Here is an 18,032-nt window from a genome sequence, read left to right as displayed (position 1 = left end):
ACTCAGTTATGCTGCCTGCTATAGACTTGGGTGGCCCCTGGTGATAGTCCAGCCCTTGGACTTCAATCTCTCTGTCAAGTGGGATAACACCTTCCACCTACTCTAACTCTCAGGGGATAGCCAGGCATGCTGCACAATGGAACTGTCAAAGGAAAGTAGCCTACGGGGCTGGGCACTAAGCCTGAATACCCCCATGCACTACAGGTGGCAGGAGTGGCCTTGGCCTGGTCCACTTGTCCAGATAAGGTGTTGTGTTGATCAGAGCAAGACAGTCTTAGGTGGCTCTTAGATGACCAAGAAGGGAATGTGCGATGTGTGTTTGGACAAGGCAGGGGAAGTGGGGTTGGTGGACACTGGGGAGTCTGGCCAAGACACCTGGCTCCAATCCCAACTCCACTACTAACCTCTCCTCTTCAAGCCTCATTGTTTTTTTTCTTTTCTGTATAAAAATGGAGGTACAGGGGCTGGGGCTGTAGCTCAGTGGTAGAGTGCTCGCCTAGCATGCATGAGGCACTGGGTTTGATCCTCAGCAGAACATAAAAACAAAAAAACAAATACAATAAAGCCACTTTGTCCATTTACAACTACATTTTTTTTTTTTTTAAATGGAGGTACAGATTCAAGGCAAGACTGTTGTGAGGCAGGAGCAAATGTGCTGTGGGAAGGGCTAACTCAGCTGCCCTCTCCTTGTGCCCAGACAGGGGAGAGGGACCAGGGTAGCAAGGACCCCATGGGAAGGCCTCCTGGAGCAGAGGGCTAGGGGGGCCTAGGAGCAACTGTGCTGGGAGTGTGGACAGAGTGGGCTCTGGGCAGAGGCTGGTCCCAACATGGAGGGGAGCAGAGACAGGGACGTTCTTCTGAACCCCGAGCTGGTAGCTGCCCCGTCCCTAGGCTGGTGTCGCAGTGGGGTGGTAGCCCAGACACTCCCAACACCCTGGGCCTGTCTGTGCAAATCCCATTGCGTGGGAAGGCCCTGCTCTCCAGCTTCTGCCTCGGTGCCCACACAGGCCCACCCACCTGCCTGCCCTCTCATGAGAGGGAAACACCAGGGTAGGAAAGGACTTGGAATCACCAGGGTCCTGCCTGGTTTGAGTGCCTTCCTGCCTCTAGCCTTGGCCATACCAGCCGCCTTCTGAGCTCCTGCTTTATCTGGCCTTGGTGGCACACACACCTGAAATCCCAGAGACTTGGGAGACTAAGGCAGGAGGAACACAAGTTTGAGGTCAGCCTGGGCAACTGGTGAGATCCTGTCTCAAACAAAACAAAACAACAACAAAAACCACCCCCCAAATTCCACCCTTTCCTCAGAGGCAGCTAGCAACTCCTATTCAGATCCTCAGGAAGTCCTTCCCATTAGAGGGCCTTGACCCATCCCTTCTGTTTCCTTACCTCTTTTCCTAAAGTATTTTCCAAAGTGGCTTTAATAGAACACAAAGCCCACCAGGTTCACCTTCACAAACAGGGTCATGTCTGGAAACAGTGAAGTCTGGGATCCTAGTTGCACCACATAGGAATATGTTAAAGGCTCTGACAGGCCTGATATGGTGGCACACACCTGTGATCCCAGTGGCTCCAGAGGCTAAGGTAGGAGGATCTCGAATTCGGAGCCAGCCTCAGCAACTTAGCAAGGCACTAAACAACTCTGTGAGACCCTGTCTAAATAAAATACAAAAAAGGACTGGGGACGTGGTCAGTGGTTAAATGCCCCTGGATTCACTTCCTGGTCCCCCCCACCCCGCCAAAAAAAAAGGCTCTGACAAGTCCTGCAAGGGAAGTAGCTAACTTCTGATCCTTCTAAAGGATCTGATTCATCCACACATTTCCCAACCTCTGGTGATCACAGCACTAGTTTTTTTTTTTTTTTTTTTTTTTTTTTTGCATAACCTCCATTGACAAGCCAAGGGACCAGGTCTTCAGGGGAAAAGGTGGCCTTTCGTGGTTCAGTGGCTATTCCACATATCACCTCCTTCCTTCCCATTATTCAGGTGGGAAGCTAAGGGTCACTGAGTTAGTTGCTCAGAACCCCCTCATCCTTCCTCTGGCCTGCTTTAGGGGCCTTGAAACCTGCTTTCCACGGGTGGGTCCAGCTGCCCTTGTGGAATCAGAAGCTACCACAGAGCCGGGCACCCGCTGAGAGCAGGCTGGAGAGCAGGAGCGAGATTCCTGGCCACGCTTCCCTCCACCAGCATCCCCCACTCTTGGCCATGACCAGCAACTTGTGGTCTCCAGCTCCAAGCTGCACAGGGCCAGACGGGGGCCAGACAAGGGCGGGCTGCCTCGCCTCAGCATGGGGGCTGCGGACAGGGCCCCCTCCCCAAGCCCAGGCCAGAGTTGGGTTACGAGCCCTGAGGGTCTCCTAATGAGTTCCACATGTGAGTGGATGCCTCAGAGAGGAAATGGGAAGGGGCTGGGGAGGGAGAGGGGCCTGAAAGGGGATTGGAAACATGTGTTTGTGGAGGACCAAAGGGAGTGGGAGGAGGGGGGGAAGGCAGGCGGAGGGGAAGACTTTATCCCCAGAAGTTCTGGTGCCTACCCCCACCAGGTCGGCTGCCTGGCTCACAGGCCCCTGCAGGAGGCCCCAGGCCAGTGGCCTGCTGGGGAGTGGCATGAGGCCCATTAGAAGCTCAATCCTCTCCTTCAGACTAAGTCTAAATCTGTGGCTCTGCTTGGCCTGAGAGGATAGAACCAGGTGGGAGGGTCTATGGGGGCAGGAGAAAGCCCCAGCCAACAGTAAGATGCTCCTTCAAATCTAGGCTGGCTGTCCCTCACCACTCCAGGGAGGCCATGGTGCAGCAGGCCACCAGCCCTGACACTGCCCTTGCCCCTCAGTTAGCAGATAGGTGAGGAGGACCAGCAAGTGGGAAGGACTAGCCACCACTCTCCTACCCGTGAGGGGGTAGGGCAGGGGCACCTGGCTTGGCTTGGTGGCTGGAAGCCATGCTGGCATAATTGGGTGTGAGTGTCCAATTAGAGAGACCCAATGGCAATTGGGAGGGGAGTCCGAGGGCCCAAGGGGCTCAGTGGATCCCATTCCCAGGGGCACTGACTGAGTGTCATGTAAGCCCAGTGGCTGTCTAGCTTATGATGCCAGAAACCCAATTCTTCAGCACCCATTCCTCTCTACCTCCCTGGGTCATGGATCACAGCTCAGCAGGGACAAAGCCAGCTCTTGGAGCTTTGTGTGAATTGCTTCAGCAAATCTTCCAATAGTCCTCTGAGGCCACTCCTGCTCTTATTCTTCAGAGGAGGAGGTTGAGGCTCTGATGAAAACTCCAGTATTCCTGGCAGCAGAAATAGCAGGTGCAAAGGCCCTGGAGCTGTAACAGTGAGGAAGCCACTGTGGCTAGAGGGGAATGAGGAAGGGGGTAGGTGATGAGTAGAGAGGGGCAGGATCAGGAGTAGGCCTCAGCAATGGTGAGTACTTGGTGTGTCCTTGGAGGCTGAGGAACCATTCAAAGGGGTTGAGCAGGGCTGGCATAAGCTATCTTACAAGTTTTATTTTAATTACTTATTATTTGGGGGGCTTGTATTTTGGAAGATGCTGGCCGATGTGTTGAGAACAATGGGTGGGCCAAGGGCAAAATTTGGAGACCAGGTGGGGAGTGAGCAGGCATTGTCCCAGTAGGTCCTGGCTCCTTGAAGGGCTCACTCCAGGGTGCCTGAGAGGTGGGTAGGCTCATGCTTTGGAAGGCTGGAGAGACCCCCAGCCTGAGGCTCCCATCCCCCACCAGAGTGGTCTATGGAACTGAGGCTCTAGCAAACCATTTGTCCCCAGCAGGAGACTTTCAAAGGGCCATGGGCATTCCTGTGAGGCTGTGGCCCTATTCCTGGGGAGCTGGACCCAATCCAAGGACCAGGAGTAAGTTTAGAAGCAGAGGTCAGCTTCACAGCTCTGGTCAAGGAGTCCCATGGCAGCCCTGACATAGGCCAGCCTGGGCCTGTGCCACAGAAAGGACCTTCTGTTTCCAGTTAGCAGGCGCAGTTGTGCCACTGCCTGGAGGGGCAAGGAAGGCTAATTGCATTTCTTGTCCTGCTCCAAGTTCCAGAGGCTTCCGAGGAACAAATTTAGGAGCAGTTGTCATGAGAAGATTCTGGGGCCTAGGCTCAGAACCAGCACCCATCCCAACCTTGGGCCTGAGGGTTGGGGTGGCTCTGGTTTGGGTTCACAGTTTGAGGAGCTCAGTGAAGAGGTGGGTACACACCACAGGAGTTTCTGAGGGAGCCAGATGGTTCCAGAAAAACCTATGAGGTCAAAGCAAGGTCCCAGGCTAAGTTCAGCAGGGGAGAGCAGAAGTCTGCAAGAGGCCAATTGAGTAGGGCATCTGGAGGGCCCAGACTTGACTGAGGCCAAGGGAACATGGCTGGGTAAACGTGAGCTCCAGGTACTCGGGGATCTCACGGCAACCTTGACTCCAACACTGAATCCAGATGCACAGCCAGCTAGGGTGAAGATGGACAGGGGTGGTATTAGTATGTGTGACTGAGTGACACTGCCCTGCATGGGCCCTGGCTCCTGCAGGCCAGGCCTCTACCCACGGAGGGCCCACAAAACATGACAAAGTCCTCCTTTCAGGAACATGTGCTTGTGTCTAAAAGAGAAGCAGAGGGCTGAGAACGGGAAGCGGTAGGAGGACATCACTTCCTCTTCTGCTGAGGTTCCTCTTCCCCACGCCCAATTTCTCATGGGTGGTAGGACAGAGTGGGCAGGGGCGGGGGTTGCTGCAACCAGCAGCCTTCCAGGCAGCCGGGCTCTAGGTGGCCTAACCTAAAGCAAAACCCCTCCCTGGCTGTGCTCTATAAATAGGTTCTTGGGAGAGTGTCTCCACTTGCAGCTCCTGGCAGGAGGGGCTGGCGCAGAGCACTTCCTAATGGCTTTGCTGCAGGCACTCTGGGCTGGCTCATCTTAGTACAGTCGTGAGGGACCCACATTCTGGGCCTTCGTGGGTCAGGGAGACAGGAACTCTCTCCCAAAGTGGCCAAGAGAATGAGCCTATGGTGGCAGGGCAGCCTGGGTGGGGTGGGCTGGAGCCTACCAGACACTAGGACAGGCCCCATGCCAGGGCGGCAGTGCTCACTGGAAGCGCACCAGGGGTGCCGCTGCTACCTTAGTCAGTGGGGTTCCCTTCTTAGCACCCTGGGGAGAGGGGGGGATGAGGCAGAAGAATGGGGATACCTGAGGAGGAGAGAAACCTGGGCAGCTTCTGGTCTCCCTTAAATGGCCACACACCAATTAAGGCTGGAGCTAACAGGGGTCCATCTCTAGCAAGTCATTCAGGAAGACAAGGTTAGTGAGAGGGAGCTGGGACCTGGGACTGCAGAGCCAGTGTGACTCACCGTGCTCTCGCTTGCTCAGCGGGCTGGGTTTCCGGAATTCCAAGCAATCACAAATATCCACCCCCAAGCCTGTGCTGGTCCTAGTGGTGGCCTTAGTGGCAGCAGAAGTGGTTTCAGAGTGCTTACCTTCGGGGTGGGGGGGGAGAAGGGAGGGCCCAACTTCCTTCCTACCACTGGGGACACCCACAGCAGGGCCACAGGATCAGAAGACAATGCTAGCCACGTACAATTTGAGCCAGGACAACTCTGGGACCTTGAGTCCCCTGTACCATTGACTTATGGAGCCCTGGTTGTGGGGTAACAGAGTCACACATTGACCATAGTCACTCCGAGTGTCCAATGAGACAGGTATTATCTTACAGAGTTCCAGAACCCTTAGGGACCTCCTCCAAGGCCATGGAGCCAGTGGGAGGCAGAGATGGGCTCTGGCAATGGGTCAAGAGTCACAAACCCACTCTTACCCCACAGAGAAATCTTGAAGCTATGGCAAGCACATCACTGGACAGAGGGCCCAGGACAGTTGGGTTGGGGGGCGGGCAGTTAGCAGTGTTCCCAGGGCAGACCAGCTTGTGCCACCTGAGACTCTGAAAAAGCAGTCACAGGTCTGTGGGGACCTTTGGACACAGTCAGTTAGGTGCTCCTGGGCATGGTGACTCAGGGATGAGGGGCGGAGGGCTTGTCACGGTATGGGGTGGGCTCAGCAGCTTCTTTCTGGGGGTGGCCTGACTTGTTGTCCAGGCCCATCTGGTAGTCTGCTTGCCTCTGCATCCTCAGTGGGAAATGCAGGTTCATCCCTGGAACCCAAGAATCAGGCAAAGGGTTGGTAAGGGACGACAATGTAAACCCTAGACACCTCTTCTTTTCTTTCACATGGGAAGATTAATATACGAAGCAGGGGCAATTGAGAATTGCTACTGAGATGCACTGGCTAACAAACTCCTCCTAACAGAGGGAGAACAGGGAGGGGACAGAGCAGTGGGGATGGGGGTTAAGAGGAAAGAGAAGGATAGAGAGAGAAAAGGAGAAAGAGGGAGGCAGGGGAAAGGAGTGGAGAGGAAAGAGGAAGGAGAGGGGAGGTGAGAGGGAGAGAACCATAATTTCTGGGAGTTCAGTTACCGAACTCCAACATTAGGACAGATGAAGGCTGAGGCGAGGCATCTGGATCTCTGGAAGGGCTGCTTTTGTGCTTGGCAGTGAGGGGGTGGGGAGGAGTCTGTCACAGTCCCAGCCCCAGGGGATCCACTGGGCAGCGCTTGGAGTGTGTCAGTAGTCAGGGCTCCAAAAGGGGTCCCCCTAGCCCCAGTATAACCTGGGATCCCAGATTCTCACTCAGAGCATTGAGTTTGAGTCAGGCCTCACATGAGCAAGAAAAGAAACTCAGGAGAAGAACTTCACCCTAAACAAGAGTCTTAGCCCCTCTACAGCATGAAGGAGGTAGGTCTTTTTTTTTTTTTTTTTTGTAGTAAAGATTGAACCCAGGGTGCTTTACCACCGAGTAACATCCCCAGCCCTTTTAATTCTTTTGAGATAGGGTCTTGCTGAGTTGCCCAGGCTAGCCTCAAACTTTTCATCCTCCTGCCTCTGTCTCCAGAGTTGCTAGGATTATAGGCGTGGATGATGGCTCCTGGCAGGTCTCTGTTATATTCAAGACAACACAGCATTCTAAGATGTCCCAGGGCTGCCCTAGGTCATGTCAATAACATCTTACAAGAAAAATAGTGTGTGTTTGGTGTGCCCTCCTGTTTACATCTGATAACTGGAGCTTCCATGGGTAATAAGTAACCAAGGCAAATATCACACCACTACCCCCAGACCATCTCCTTAAGTTACATTTTCTTCTGCAGGATTCCAAACTTGATCCTGGTGTGAAATGAAGACAGAAAATGGCAATACCAGTCTGGCCTCTGAGCGAGAACTACCACACAATGTCTTAGGAGACCTGCTCATGTCCTATTGCCCCAGCCATGGACTACTAACTGTCTTTGGAGGTGGCCTTGCTCTGGGCTGGCTGCTCAAACATCAGAGTCCCAATAGCTGGTAGCTCCAAGTCCAGGTCTGGATGCCACAAGAGGTACCCCAGGGTGGGTCAGTGGCAGGAAAGTGAGCACGGAAGATGAAAAGGCTTGTTCCACAAGCTGGGTCCCTCTGGGCAGGTTGACCCATGTCACCCAGGCTATCCTTAGGTCTCCAGGAATGGAGAGTTCACTACCTCCCAAGGCAGCTTAGAGTCTCACCTGCCAGTTTAGGTAAGGTCAGGCTCTTTCACACATCGGCAGATCCCTAGAGGCCTCACAATTTCCAGAGCTGGCAGCCCCTTGTTATCCTAGCGGGACTGGTGGGGGTGGGGAGCGATGGGCTTCCCTTGGTCACCTGTTCTACACTGGGTAAAGTACAGCACATACCTTGTAACCAACCATCCAGAGGACTGGGTGTCATCACCACCACTTCAGACATTAAAAGCCTGAAGCTCAGAGAAGTTAGAATACAATGTTGAGGTCACACAGCTGGGGATACGTGAGTGTGAGACCTGCTCTCTCCTCACCCAGTGCAGGTTGCAGGCAGCTGCCATATTTTTGTTTATCAGAAGTCAACACAGCCTGTTCCCCTTGTCAGTAGAAGTTTTTAGGCATTCAGGCTGGGACCCCATTAACCTCGTGGTTCTGCCAGCTTCTGGGAATATCTAACACTGGATCCCACTCTGCCCAGGAAGGGCAGGTGTGTGAGGATGAATACCTCCCTGGCTGGCTGAGCCCCAAGACGCAAAAGGCTGAAGGCATGAGTGACATGTAGTAATAGGGAAGGCACTTGCCCTGGCCTTCCCAGCTCAGATGCAGAGGAAAGAGCCTAAGGAAACCCTACTGAACAAATGGAAAGGTGGGTACCTGAGTCCCCCAGTCCCAACAGAAGCCAGTGGGGGCCAGCCAGGGGAAGGTGGGAGGCATGTGGGGGGTTCTGGTGGCCCTTGTTCCATCAGTACTGCAAAGAAGGGTGTTGTGGGCCGAAAGGCAATACTCAAAGGACAGGGGCATCCCATTTTGCCATTTTCATTCCCCTCTTAAAGGCCCTGGGGATGGGAGGACCAACTAGGTCTCACCCAGAACAAGCCATTCCTCAGCAAGTCAATAAAGTCAGTTTTAATTTCCAGATTCCTTTGTTCTCACAAGCAGAGAGAGGAGGAAGCCACCAGGCCCAAGTGAACATATGTGGAACAGAAATCAATGTCATTGCAAAGCCATTACCCCCATTCCACAGAGTTTGTTCCTAAATAGACTTGACTCAGATGGGCCTGCTTCGGGCCTGGTTCATCCAACCAATGAGCCGTCTTTTCTTTTTGGTACTAGAACTTGAACCCAGTGGCACTTTACCACATCCCCAGCCCTTTTTATATTTTGAGACGGGGTCTCGCTAAGTTGCCCAGGCTGGCCTTGAACTTGCAATCCTTCTGCCTCAGGCTCCTGAGTCTGGGTTACAGTGTCTGGCTGAGCAGTCAAATTCTAAGTCATGGATGGAATGGGAAAAGCCAGTCACATGGCTGAAAGTCATGGAGTGAAAAGCAAGGTTCTCCAGAGGGACAGCCCACAATCTTAGGACTCAGAGACACCAGAAGTATCAAGTGGCTCCTTCAGGTTAAACTAAATGTGGTCCTGCCAGTGAGACTCAAGCATTTTCTTGTGGGCCCTGCCCACTTGGGGCCTCCCACTGCCAGAAGAGCCTCCTGATGCAGATAGCAAGGTAGAAGGCAGAACTGCACAATTCCTAGGCTCGGTAAGGACGTGATTCCCACAGAGCGGAATCCCTTTATTTATTACCCAAGTCCTGCAGTACAAACCCCTGGCCTGCCACCCCCCAAATCGACCAAGCTCCTGATTCTTGCTCCCCTGATCATGGTGTTGCTCTCTGCATGATTAGCTGCTGGTTCTCCAGACACTGCTTCAGCTTGTCTTCGGTCAATGTCAACCGCTGCTCCAGGATGGACACTGTCTGCAAAATAAATAATGGACAGACTCAGGGGATTCAGGGGCCACCAGCCTGATGCCAGAATGCGTGGGGTTCTTCCTTGTCCCTCGTCTCTGGTGGCAGATGCCTTTATGTGCACTGCTTCTGTCTCTGGATGGTTGGTCCTTGATGTTACGGGGAGAATGCAGGGAGGGGAAGCAGATGGCAGGTCTCACAGCCTTGGGCTATGACAAAAGACAACTAAGGGGTCAGGAATCCCCAGTTCTGGTGGCCTGGCATTTAGACAGCTTCCTTCTCTGGACAGGATTTGTCCATATACCATTAGAGACCATCAACCATTTCCATTCCAGAGATGAGGAACTGCACCCACAAATGAAGGCACTCCACCTGACTTCTGTCCTGATGCAGGCCCTTTCCCTCTATACCTGAGGGTACTCCAAGGCTGGCAGGGGACAGAAGCTGGGAAATCAGTTCCCTAAGCCCAGGAGCACCTCTGTGTGAGTCCAATGAAGAAACCTGTAGGAATGTATTGTCTGTAGGTTAGGCCCAGAGTGATCAGAGAGCTCCATCTCTGAGCCATTTCTTTTCTCCTCTGTAAGTGGAGAGCACAATGCTGAGCTCACAGGACAGGGAACTCAGCACAGTGTTCGACACTCATGCAGCTTGACCCATGTTGGCCACTGTGCCCATGCTTGCCATCATACTGCCTTCCTGAGGCTAAGTCCTTGCTCCCCTGGTCTCACTCCTGTACCCAGCATGATAGCTGCCCAGGGACCTAGCCACCTGAGGCTGCACGTGTTCCATGGGTCAGCGCCAATCTTATAGACACGGCTCCCAGACAGACCATGAAGACCTGTTCACCTCCTCTAGCTTTGAGCAGTGTCAACAGAAGAGCACCCTGTGTACCTGCCACTGAGGGGTTGACCTACCATGGGCTTGTCCATCAGTCACATGCCACCCTCGCCCGGGTCGGCTCATTTTACTTCCCTCATTGAGGGTTGCTGATGCCTACTACACAGCAGGCCTACACTGGCCACTGGATGAGCCCAGTGTGGCAGAGGTCACTGTGAACACCGCAGGCTTGCTTCCTGTACTGTGTAGCCCACAGGCCACAAAAAGGGCAGATAATTTCACTTGAGGATGCTCCCAAGAGGTTTTGTCCATATCCCAGGGGCATCATGAAGGTTCTGGGCCTTGGTCCAGTGGAAAGTGAACTTTCCTTTCATACATTTAATAAAACATTAAAACATTTTGGGAGAGAATTTCCCCTTCAAGACTGCTATAAATCCTCACAGCATCCCTCAGGATGTCTGCTGCCACACAGGGTGCTCCGACTGGCTCTTTAAATGAGCTGGCCCCAGGGTTGTGAGGGTTCTGACCTCTGGGTCACGGTATAGAGGCTAGAAAACATCACTGCCTGTGGAACATGAACTGCAATGCACCCTGAGAGGCAGAGCTGAGACCATCACGTCCCCATTGCTGGCCGGCCAGCCAGGGAAAGGGGGAAAAAGGGTCTGCATCTCGTAAAAGTGGCAACGGAAACAGCCCCCGGCTGGCCTGAGCAGCATTCCTGGAAGTTTCCACTGGCTGCTGAGAAACTCACACAGCTCAAACCATTCTTCATCCAGCTTCTTTCTGATGGACAACCCTTTATCCAGACTCAAGGCCACAGTGAGGAGCCCAGCCTGCTGTGTATCCGTTCCTGCCTGTAATTTTTTTTGTTTGTTTTTAAACTTTTCCTAGGAACCCAATTTCTAAAAGCAGAGACAGTGGGTCTAGAAAACATGTGGGTGAGGTGCTGGATCAGCGGCACAGCAGAGCCTCCGCTTAGTCCCAAGGGGACCCATATATCAGCTCAGCAGGAATGTGCCTTGAAATGTGTCCATATTAGATTCCTTTGAACAGACAGATATCACCTACTTTACGAGTCTCTAATGGAGGTTGCCAGCCCAGGTGGGGTTCTTCCTAGCAAATTAGACAGCCTTTAAAAAGCCCACTCCCCTCACATCTGCATCTCTCCTTCCCAGCCAAGCTTCTGAGTAACTGTGCTATTCCAGTGTTTGGTCTCCACTTCCTCCAGTCCCTAAGCCTACACTACTGCCTAGGTGCCAGGAGGCAGCCACCAGAGAGCTCACTACCAGGCACTTCCAGGCCCCATCTGATGCCACCCAATCCTACTTTGAGCCTGGAGGATGGGTGGGAAGAGGAGGAGGCTTTTCAGGTTTCTGTTCATCAGAATGTTGTTTGGCGCTTATTTTTCTTAATATTCTACTCCAATAAAGCACAAGACCTCTTTTTCACAGAACATGAATCCCCCATGATAAAGTTGAAACTTAGAAATACTATTCTTAGAGTTTTCAACCAATATAATAAAATATTTAAGATTTTTTTTTGATGGAAACTAACAAACTGACTTCATAAATGAGAACAACAAAGGTAGAGAATTAAACTAGCAGATATCAAGCATACAATAAAGCCAAAATAAATAAACCTGCAGGAGAAGGGGAAAGAGAGCATGTGGGGTGGCAGATAGGGTGTATTAGGGCATCCCTGGCAAGGTCAGATCACGTGACCTTCTTCATAATATGTATCACCTTTACCTGTTGGTTAAGAGCAATAAAGGATAAGCACACACTCACACCAGGGTCAGGTGCACAGGAGGGCTCAGTAAGTATGTGCTGCCCTAGTGCCCAGAGGACAAAGGCAGCTGCTGTTCCCTCTGCTGCCCAGCTCCATGTCGGGGAGCCCAGGCCACACCTGTGATCTATCCCCCAGCTGAGGCTGGCCAAAAGGGCTTTTGACCCAGGGAACCTTCCTGCCGTACAGGGTCTGTCCGGCCAGGCCCAGAGACAAGGCTATACTTCAAAGGCAATCACCTCTGAAGTCTCAGTGAGAGTCCATGATCCATAGCGCAGCAGCCTCAACTTTCTTTTGTTCAAGGGCAACTGAGAACTGATCTTCCTATTCCACGTATATATAATCTCTCAAATATAATCTACTGTCATGTATATCTAAAATTAATAATTTTTTTAAAAAAGAAAAAAAAAAAAAAAAGAACTGATCTTCTAAGCAGCCCCTTGGCCCACATTGCCTCTCCCCTTGCTCTACTCAGGAGCAGACCTCTGGCCCCAGTCCCCCAGAAAGTATCCAAAGAGAAGCAGGTGGGTCCCCTGGTAGGGGCAATGAGGGAAAACATGTTCATGGGCCTCTGGCTGCTGGGTGGGCCTGTCAGGTCAAGGTGGACAGAAAAGATGGCTAATCTGCTGGAAAGTCTTTATTTTGGGGCCCAGACTTTTCCTTAGAATGTCTTTATTCTGAGACTCCTTCTGTCTGTCCTTTGACCTTGGAGGAACCAGGAAACTCACTCTTTTTCCCTGGCCCTGGTGGTGCCCTATATCTGATTTCTTTTCTCTCTTTTTTTTTTTTTTTTTGGGTACTGGAGATCAAACCCAGGGGCAGCACTGTACCAATGAGCTTCATCCCCAGTCCTTTTAACTTTCTGAGACAGAGTCTCATTAAGTTGATGAGGGTGGCCTCAAACTTGTGAACCTCCTACCTCAGCCTCCTGAGTTGCTGGAATTACAGGCGTGCACCACTACACCTGACACCAGTAGCTAATTTCCAAGTTCTCTCTAAATTGGATATGGAGCCCAGACTCAAGGGAGAGCAGTGGGAAGATCTAGGACTGAGCTCTGGGTACGGGAGGAGTCCTCCTGATGATTCCTAACAGTCTGCTCATGGGAGTGCTTGCCCTGTGCCCAGCATTCAATAATCCTTCAGGGTAGGGATTTTTAATCACCAGTTTTTCAGATGAAGAAATAGAGGCACAGTGTTAGTAAACAACTAGCCTAAAGTTACTTAGTTTATCCACAACAAACCTGGATCATGAAGGCTGGTGGCCTGGCTTCAGAGTGTGGCACTGGTTTAAGGAGACGATTATACACAATCACATAGACCAGGGGGCTGTGCTGGAAAGAATGAACGGGTCTGGCCTCAGGTAGCCCTGAGGCAGTGAGGAGTAAGCAGAGGAGGAGGAGGAACTCATCAGGGAAGAGGAGCAGGAAGAGCCACGGGGCAAAGGAACGGTGTATACAGAGCCCTGGGGGTGGGAGGTGGGGGGCAGGAAAGGCAGTGAGCAAGGAGGACGGACCCAGGGAGGCTCCTGTGCCAAACAGGGGAGAGGGCCCGGGCGAGGTGGGAAGGGAACCTGGCCCTGCAGCCCACGTAGGCAGCTTCACCCTCCCTCTCAGAGCAGCAGGAGGATGAGTGGGGAGGCCCCTGTGAAAGCCACAGGGTGAAGGGCTGGGAAGTGGCTGGGTGGCTTGGGAAGGCAATGTGGAAACAAGAACGAGAGGGAATGGTAGTGGCTTAGACGGAGGAGGGGGAGCTCAGGAGGAGAGTGGACAAAACCAGAGAAATCTTCAAAGAACAGACCAACACCACCTGGTGGTGAGTCAGATGAGGGATACCAGACAGGAGGTGACACAGGTCACAAGAGGCAGAAGACAGGCTCCAAACAGGTCGTGTTGAGTGTAAGGGTCATCAGAGAAGGAGGAAACCTAGTCAGCAGCAGAGCTGCTTTTCCTTTGTCCCTCTTTCCCTTCCCCCCTTTCAGTACTGGGGATGAAACCCAGGGCCCTCATGCATGCCATGGCAGTCATATCCTCAGCCCTTTTTTATTCTATTTAGAGACAAGGTCTCACTAAATTGCTGAGGCTGGCCTTGAATTTGTGATCCTCCTGAGCAGATTATGTGCACCACAGTGCCGGGCTGCTTTGCATTTCTGAGTTCATCCTCGACATGGGGCAGTTGGATGGTAAGCGGGCAGGAGGGGAGGGCAATGAATCCACAAGCCCTGCATATTGGAAAGGAGAATCTGGTGCAGGTGAGCTGAGGGCCCTGCCAGGGCTCAGAATGATGCCAGCAATGCTACTGGACCCCACTGAAGGCAGCCTGGCTACTCGGCAGGTGACCAGAGAGGGACTACCCTGCTAGTGCCCTATAGGGTCCAACCAGGTGAACCAGTGAGGAAGGCACTGAGGTTGGGGATCAAAATCAAGGGCGTGGTAAGAAGCCAGCTGGGCAGGGTCCGAGCCGCTGGACAGTGGTCTAGAAGCTGGGGCCGGGAGTGGGGTTGCCAGCATACTCATTTGCCTGAGCTCTCAGAGGAAAATCCTCTCCTAACAGCCTCAACAATGACATTCTATTTGAATCCCAATGTTCCTGCATAGGGGAGAAAAGACAGAAAAGACACAGTGATCTGATTCCTATGGGGGCAACAGTGACATGAGGGTGCACCTCCCTCCCTCACAGTTCAAGATGTGTAAGACATTTTCTGTAACACCCTAAAGGGCCTTCTGAGGATGGTATAAAAAGAACTGATTTTAAAGTGACAGGCTTTTATTTTTAGTTCCCTAAAAACTGTAGTGACACCCAAAGAAATTGCACCAAAATGCCAGTCCTCAGAGACATGTCTGGCACCTGGCCTGACACTGGGGCCATTTTGAAGACATCTCCACTCTCCACCTCACCACCTTAGACTCCTCTTTCTCCACCAGCACTAGTTAATAGGTATCTGCTAAAGGCCTGCTCCTGCCCTATAGGGTTCAAGGACTTAGAACAGCTGAGCTCAGTTCCTACACTGTCCCTCATGCCTACCAATGGCCTGAAGTGTCCACTTTAGGTGCCCTGTACAGGACAGAGCCCAGGCTGGTGCATCTCTTTTGGCCTCTGGGATGGCCAGGGGAAATCTCAGATTCTCTGACTTGTGTGATGAGGGCTCAGAAATTTGGAGCACTATAAGAGGCCAGGGAGAGTTTGAAGGGCCTCTGCCTGGCTCCACAGTCCATTGTGACATTCCTATAGGCTCTGTATAGGTCCAGGGAAGAGTTTTCTGGGTGTCACATGGAGGAGGAGAGTCAGAGCTCTCTGAGAGAATGAGTCCCCCACCCTCAGGCAGGATTTGCCTGGTTGCCTTTGACACCTTGTGGAGGGGTACACAGCCCCTCTGGCCCACGTCCCCTTTCTCCCCCTGTAGTCACAACCCCTGGTGCTCTTCCTGGGTGTATGAGGCCTTTCCTTTGTCCTTCTTTCTCCTGCTGGCCCCTTACTCCCCAGCCTCCCCACTTCCTCACAGTCTGACCTCCCCTGGACCTCCTTCTACCTAGTTGGTTTCTTCTTGAGGTGGGTTCACCCTGCATCTTTTCCTCAGCTCTTTTCTCTCCTTTTACTGGTTTCCTGTTTTACCCATTTTTCACTTGTGTGTGAGGACAAAGCAAGGAGAGTAGAGTGGAATGTCTGGTCTAGAGGGGCTGAGCCCCCGACACAGTTCACCTGTTCTAGGGCTGGTGCTGGGCTGGAAGGCCTGTGAAGGAGAGTGCCACCTCTGTGAGGAAATATCACAGGAAATATCAATGGAAGTGCTTTCCAAGTACAAGGTTCAGCAGGTGCGAAGGCTCCAAGGCACACTGTTGGAATTGTCAAGAGGCCAGTGTGGCTGATTTGAAGCGGATGAGTAGAGGAGAGAGAGAGATTGGCAGCCACAAGGGAGGTAGAGAAAGGGCCTCAGGGCCCTCAGTCAGAAAGAGAAGGGGACAGAGAAGCCTCTACTTCCTGGCTGTGTCACTAGGATCACAGGTCTGGGTAGGTACAGCCAGGGAAGACAGTGCTCCCACATGCCGAGGGCCACTTTGTAGAGCACTGGCTCCAGAATGAACTCGGGAAAAGATGCAGTCTGGGAACTGTCCACACCTGGTCCCACAAGTGGTGGGACAGGAGGCACTGAACTGGCACTTCAAAAACAGATCAGGGTGCACCTCAGAGCCAGGCCCCTTCCAGTACCTGCTCTTCCTCCCAGGCCACCGTTGACGCCACCTTTGCTGAAGGTCCCTCTCATGAAAGATGGAGCCCAAGGGGCTATGGGACACTTGTAGGGCCCCCATGACTCTCACAGGGCATTCAACAGCATCTCTCACTCTCCCATCTCTCACATGTCAGGCATCCACCATGTGAGGCAAACAAGAGACTCTGGCTCTTGGAGGTTTCTAGGCCCCAGTGTGGCTGCAGTACCAGTTTCAGCTGGGCTGCCTTTTGGCAAAGCTGCTCCACTATCACTGATAGTGAAGAACAAAGGTGACCAGCTGGCCACTCTATCTACATTTCTCAGACATTCAGCTAGATCCTTAAAAATACTTTCACATGTGCAGGCCTCATCTGAGGCTTTCCCTCTACACTCCCACTCCTATCCAGCTCTGGGGTGGCCCTTCTTCCCAGTGGTCCCTGCTCACCCTGGCAGGGCACTTCCCCATGTCTACCTCCTGCTCCTCTAGATGCTGCCTGGGTCTTCTATGGTGAGTGGTACTGCTTTCTAGGACAGAGAGTCCCTTCTGGGTCTCTTACATGAGGTGGAAGACAGGTAGCATAGAGGTGACAGGGTGGCTGGGCCAGACTGACAGAGGCAGAGAGCCAACATGCAGCCACATGCCCACTGGGCACTCTGCCTGGTCTGGCTGACTAGCAGGGAAGCCAGGAGATGGGGCATTCCATCCCATCAGATGAGGAGCCACTGAGACCGATGACAGAAGGGAAGTGTGTTGGGCAGAGGTATGGCACCTGGGAGAGGGCAGCGGGAATGTGAGCACAGCAGGGCCAGGCTGCCCAGGCATCCCTGACTGTTGCGTGACACCAACTAGGGCACCACTGGCCAGGGTACTCAGCCAAAGGGGCTCTGCTGAGAGCAGACTCCTTCTCAGGTTAGGAAGGCCACCCCTGCCCTGCTGGGTTTCTCCTGCACTAGGACACCGACATGGACAACACCTCCCTGTTGGTACTATGGGGTTCACCTCCTGCCCTGCCCTCTTCACGCCTCAGCTTCCTTGACCCTACTCCTGGATCACCTTCCACCCCGCCTTCCTCATTACTTCTGCTATGTCCCTTTTTTGTCCAAGAACTCAGGAATGAAGATCAGACTCCTTGGTGTGGCATTCACATGGCATCTGGGTCCTGTGTCACTGGTCACTATTACCTCTTGAAGGCCTGCTCTAGTTTCTCTTCTAAGAAGCCCTCCTGACCTCACTCAGTCCTAGGGTCAGGGCCTGCCTTCCTTCCCTGAAGCTGTGGCACAGATGTGAGCCCTTGGCTGACAGAATGATTCCTAGTGGGCAGCTTTGTCCTGTGTGGTAAGAGCAGAGGTTCCAGAGCTGTATGGCCCGGGTTTGAGTCTGATTTGGACCACTAACTTGCTGAGTGGCTTTGGGCAAGCTCCCTGACTCGGCTTCAGTTTCCTTGTCTGCACAACGCATCTTCTGGAGAGCTCTACAACACTCATATTAGTAGCTAATATTGATACAGCACTTGCTCTGTCAGCTGGGCACAGGGTGCCCTGTGGGTAATGTGACTCCCCCAGCTGTTGTCCTGACTGAGCTGTGGGATAACAGGGGAGCCCTGGGCACATATGGGGCTCACTGGGTCATAAAGAGGTGGCTTTAGTCAAGCGTGGGAGGGCCTGAACCATAGGGGCACATGGTGGTCTGATTGCTTTTTAAAGTTCTCCTGTGATGGAAAGTTGCTTTTAATCATTTCCAGGATTGTGATTGACTTGAGCTCCCCCAGGAGGTCTCCCTGGAGGGGTTGGGGTTCTCCAGGCCTCCCCTCCCCCAACACAGGAGTCAGATTATTAGGTGGTAAGGGATCCCACCAGGCCTGGGTCAAAGAGAGAGGTGCAGTCACCTTGCCACATGTGC

General features: G+C 52.8%; 2 protein-coding genes across 5 annotated transcripts in view; one reads left to right on the top strand and one right to left on the bottom strand.

Annotated features, from left to right (window-relative positions):
• Window positions 1–18,032, top strand: part of Glyctk (glycerate kinase) — a 264,580-nt gene that overhangs the window by 43,347 nt on the left and 203,201 nt on the right. The gene's annotated exons all lie outside the window — the stretch shown is intronic.
• The window catches only part of Poc1a (POC1 centriolar protein A), a 71,347-nt gene continuing 62,402 nt past the window's right edge, over window positions 9,088–18,032 (bottom strand). For all 4 annotated transcript variants that reach the window (XM_046431298.2, XM_046431293.2, XM_046431297.2 and 1 more), the window contains one exon: window positions 9,088–9,315. In XM_046431298.2, the coding sequence (XP_046287254.1) occupies window positions 9,217–9,315 (99 nt within the window). In that variant the 3' untranslated portion in view covers window positions 9,088–9,216. The remainder of the gene's footprint in view (window positions 9,316–18,032) is intronic.

This window comes from Marmota monax, unplaced genomic scaffold, assembly GCF_021218885.2.
Source record: "Marmota monax isolate L192 unplaced genomic scaffold, Marmota_monax_Labrador192_F-V1.1 WCK01_AAM20220418_F8-fsc00022, whole genome shotgun sequence".
In the NCBI taxonomy this organism is placed as follows: Eukaryota; Metazoa; Chordata; class Mammalia; order Rodentia; family Sciuridae; genus Marmota; species Marmota monax.
This window is presented reverse-complemented; position numbering and strand designations above follow the sequence as displayed.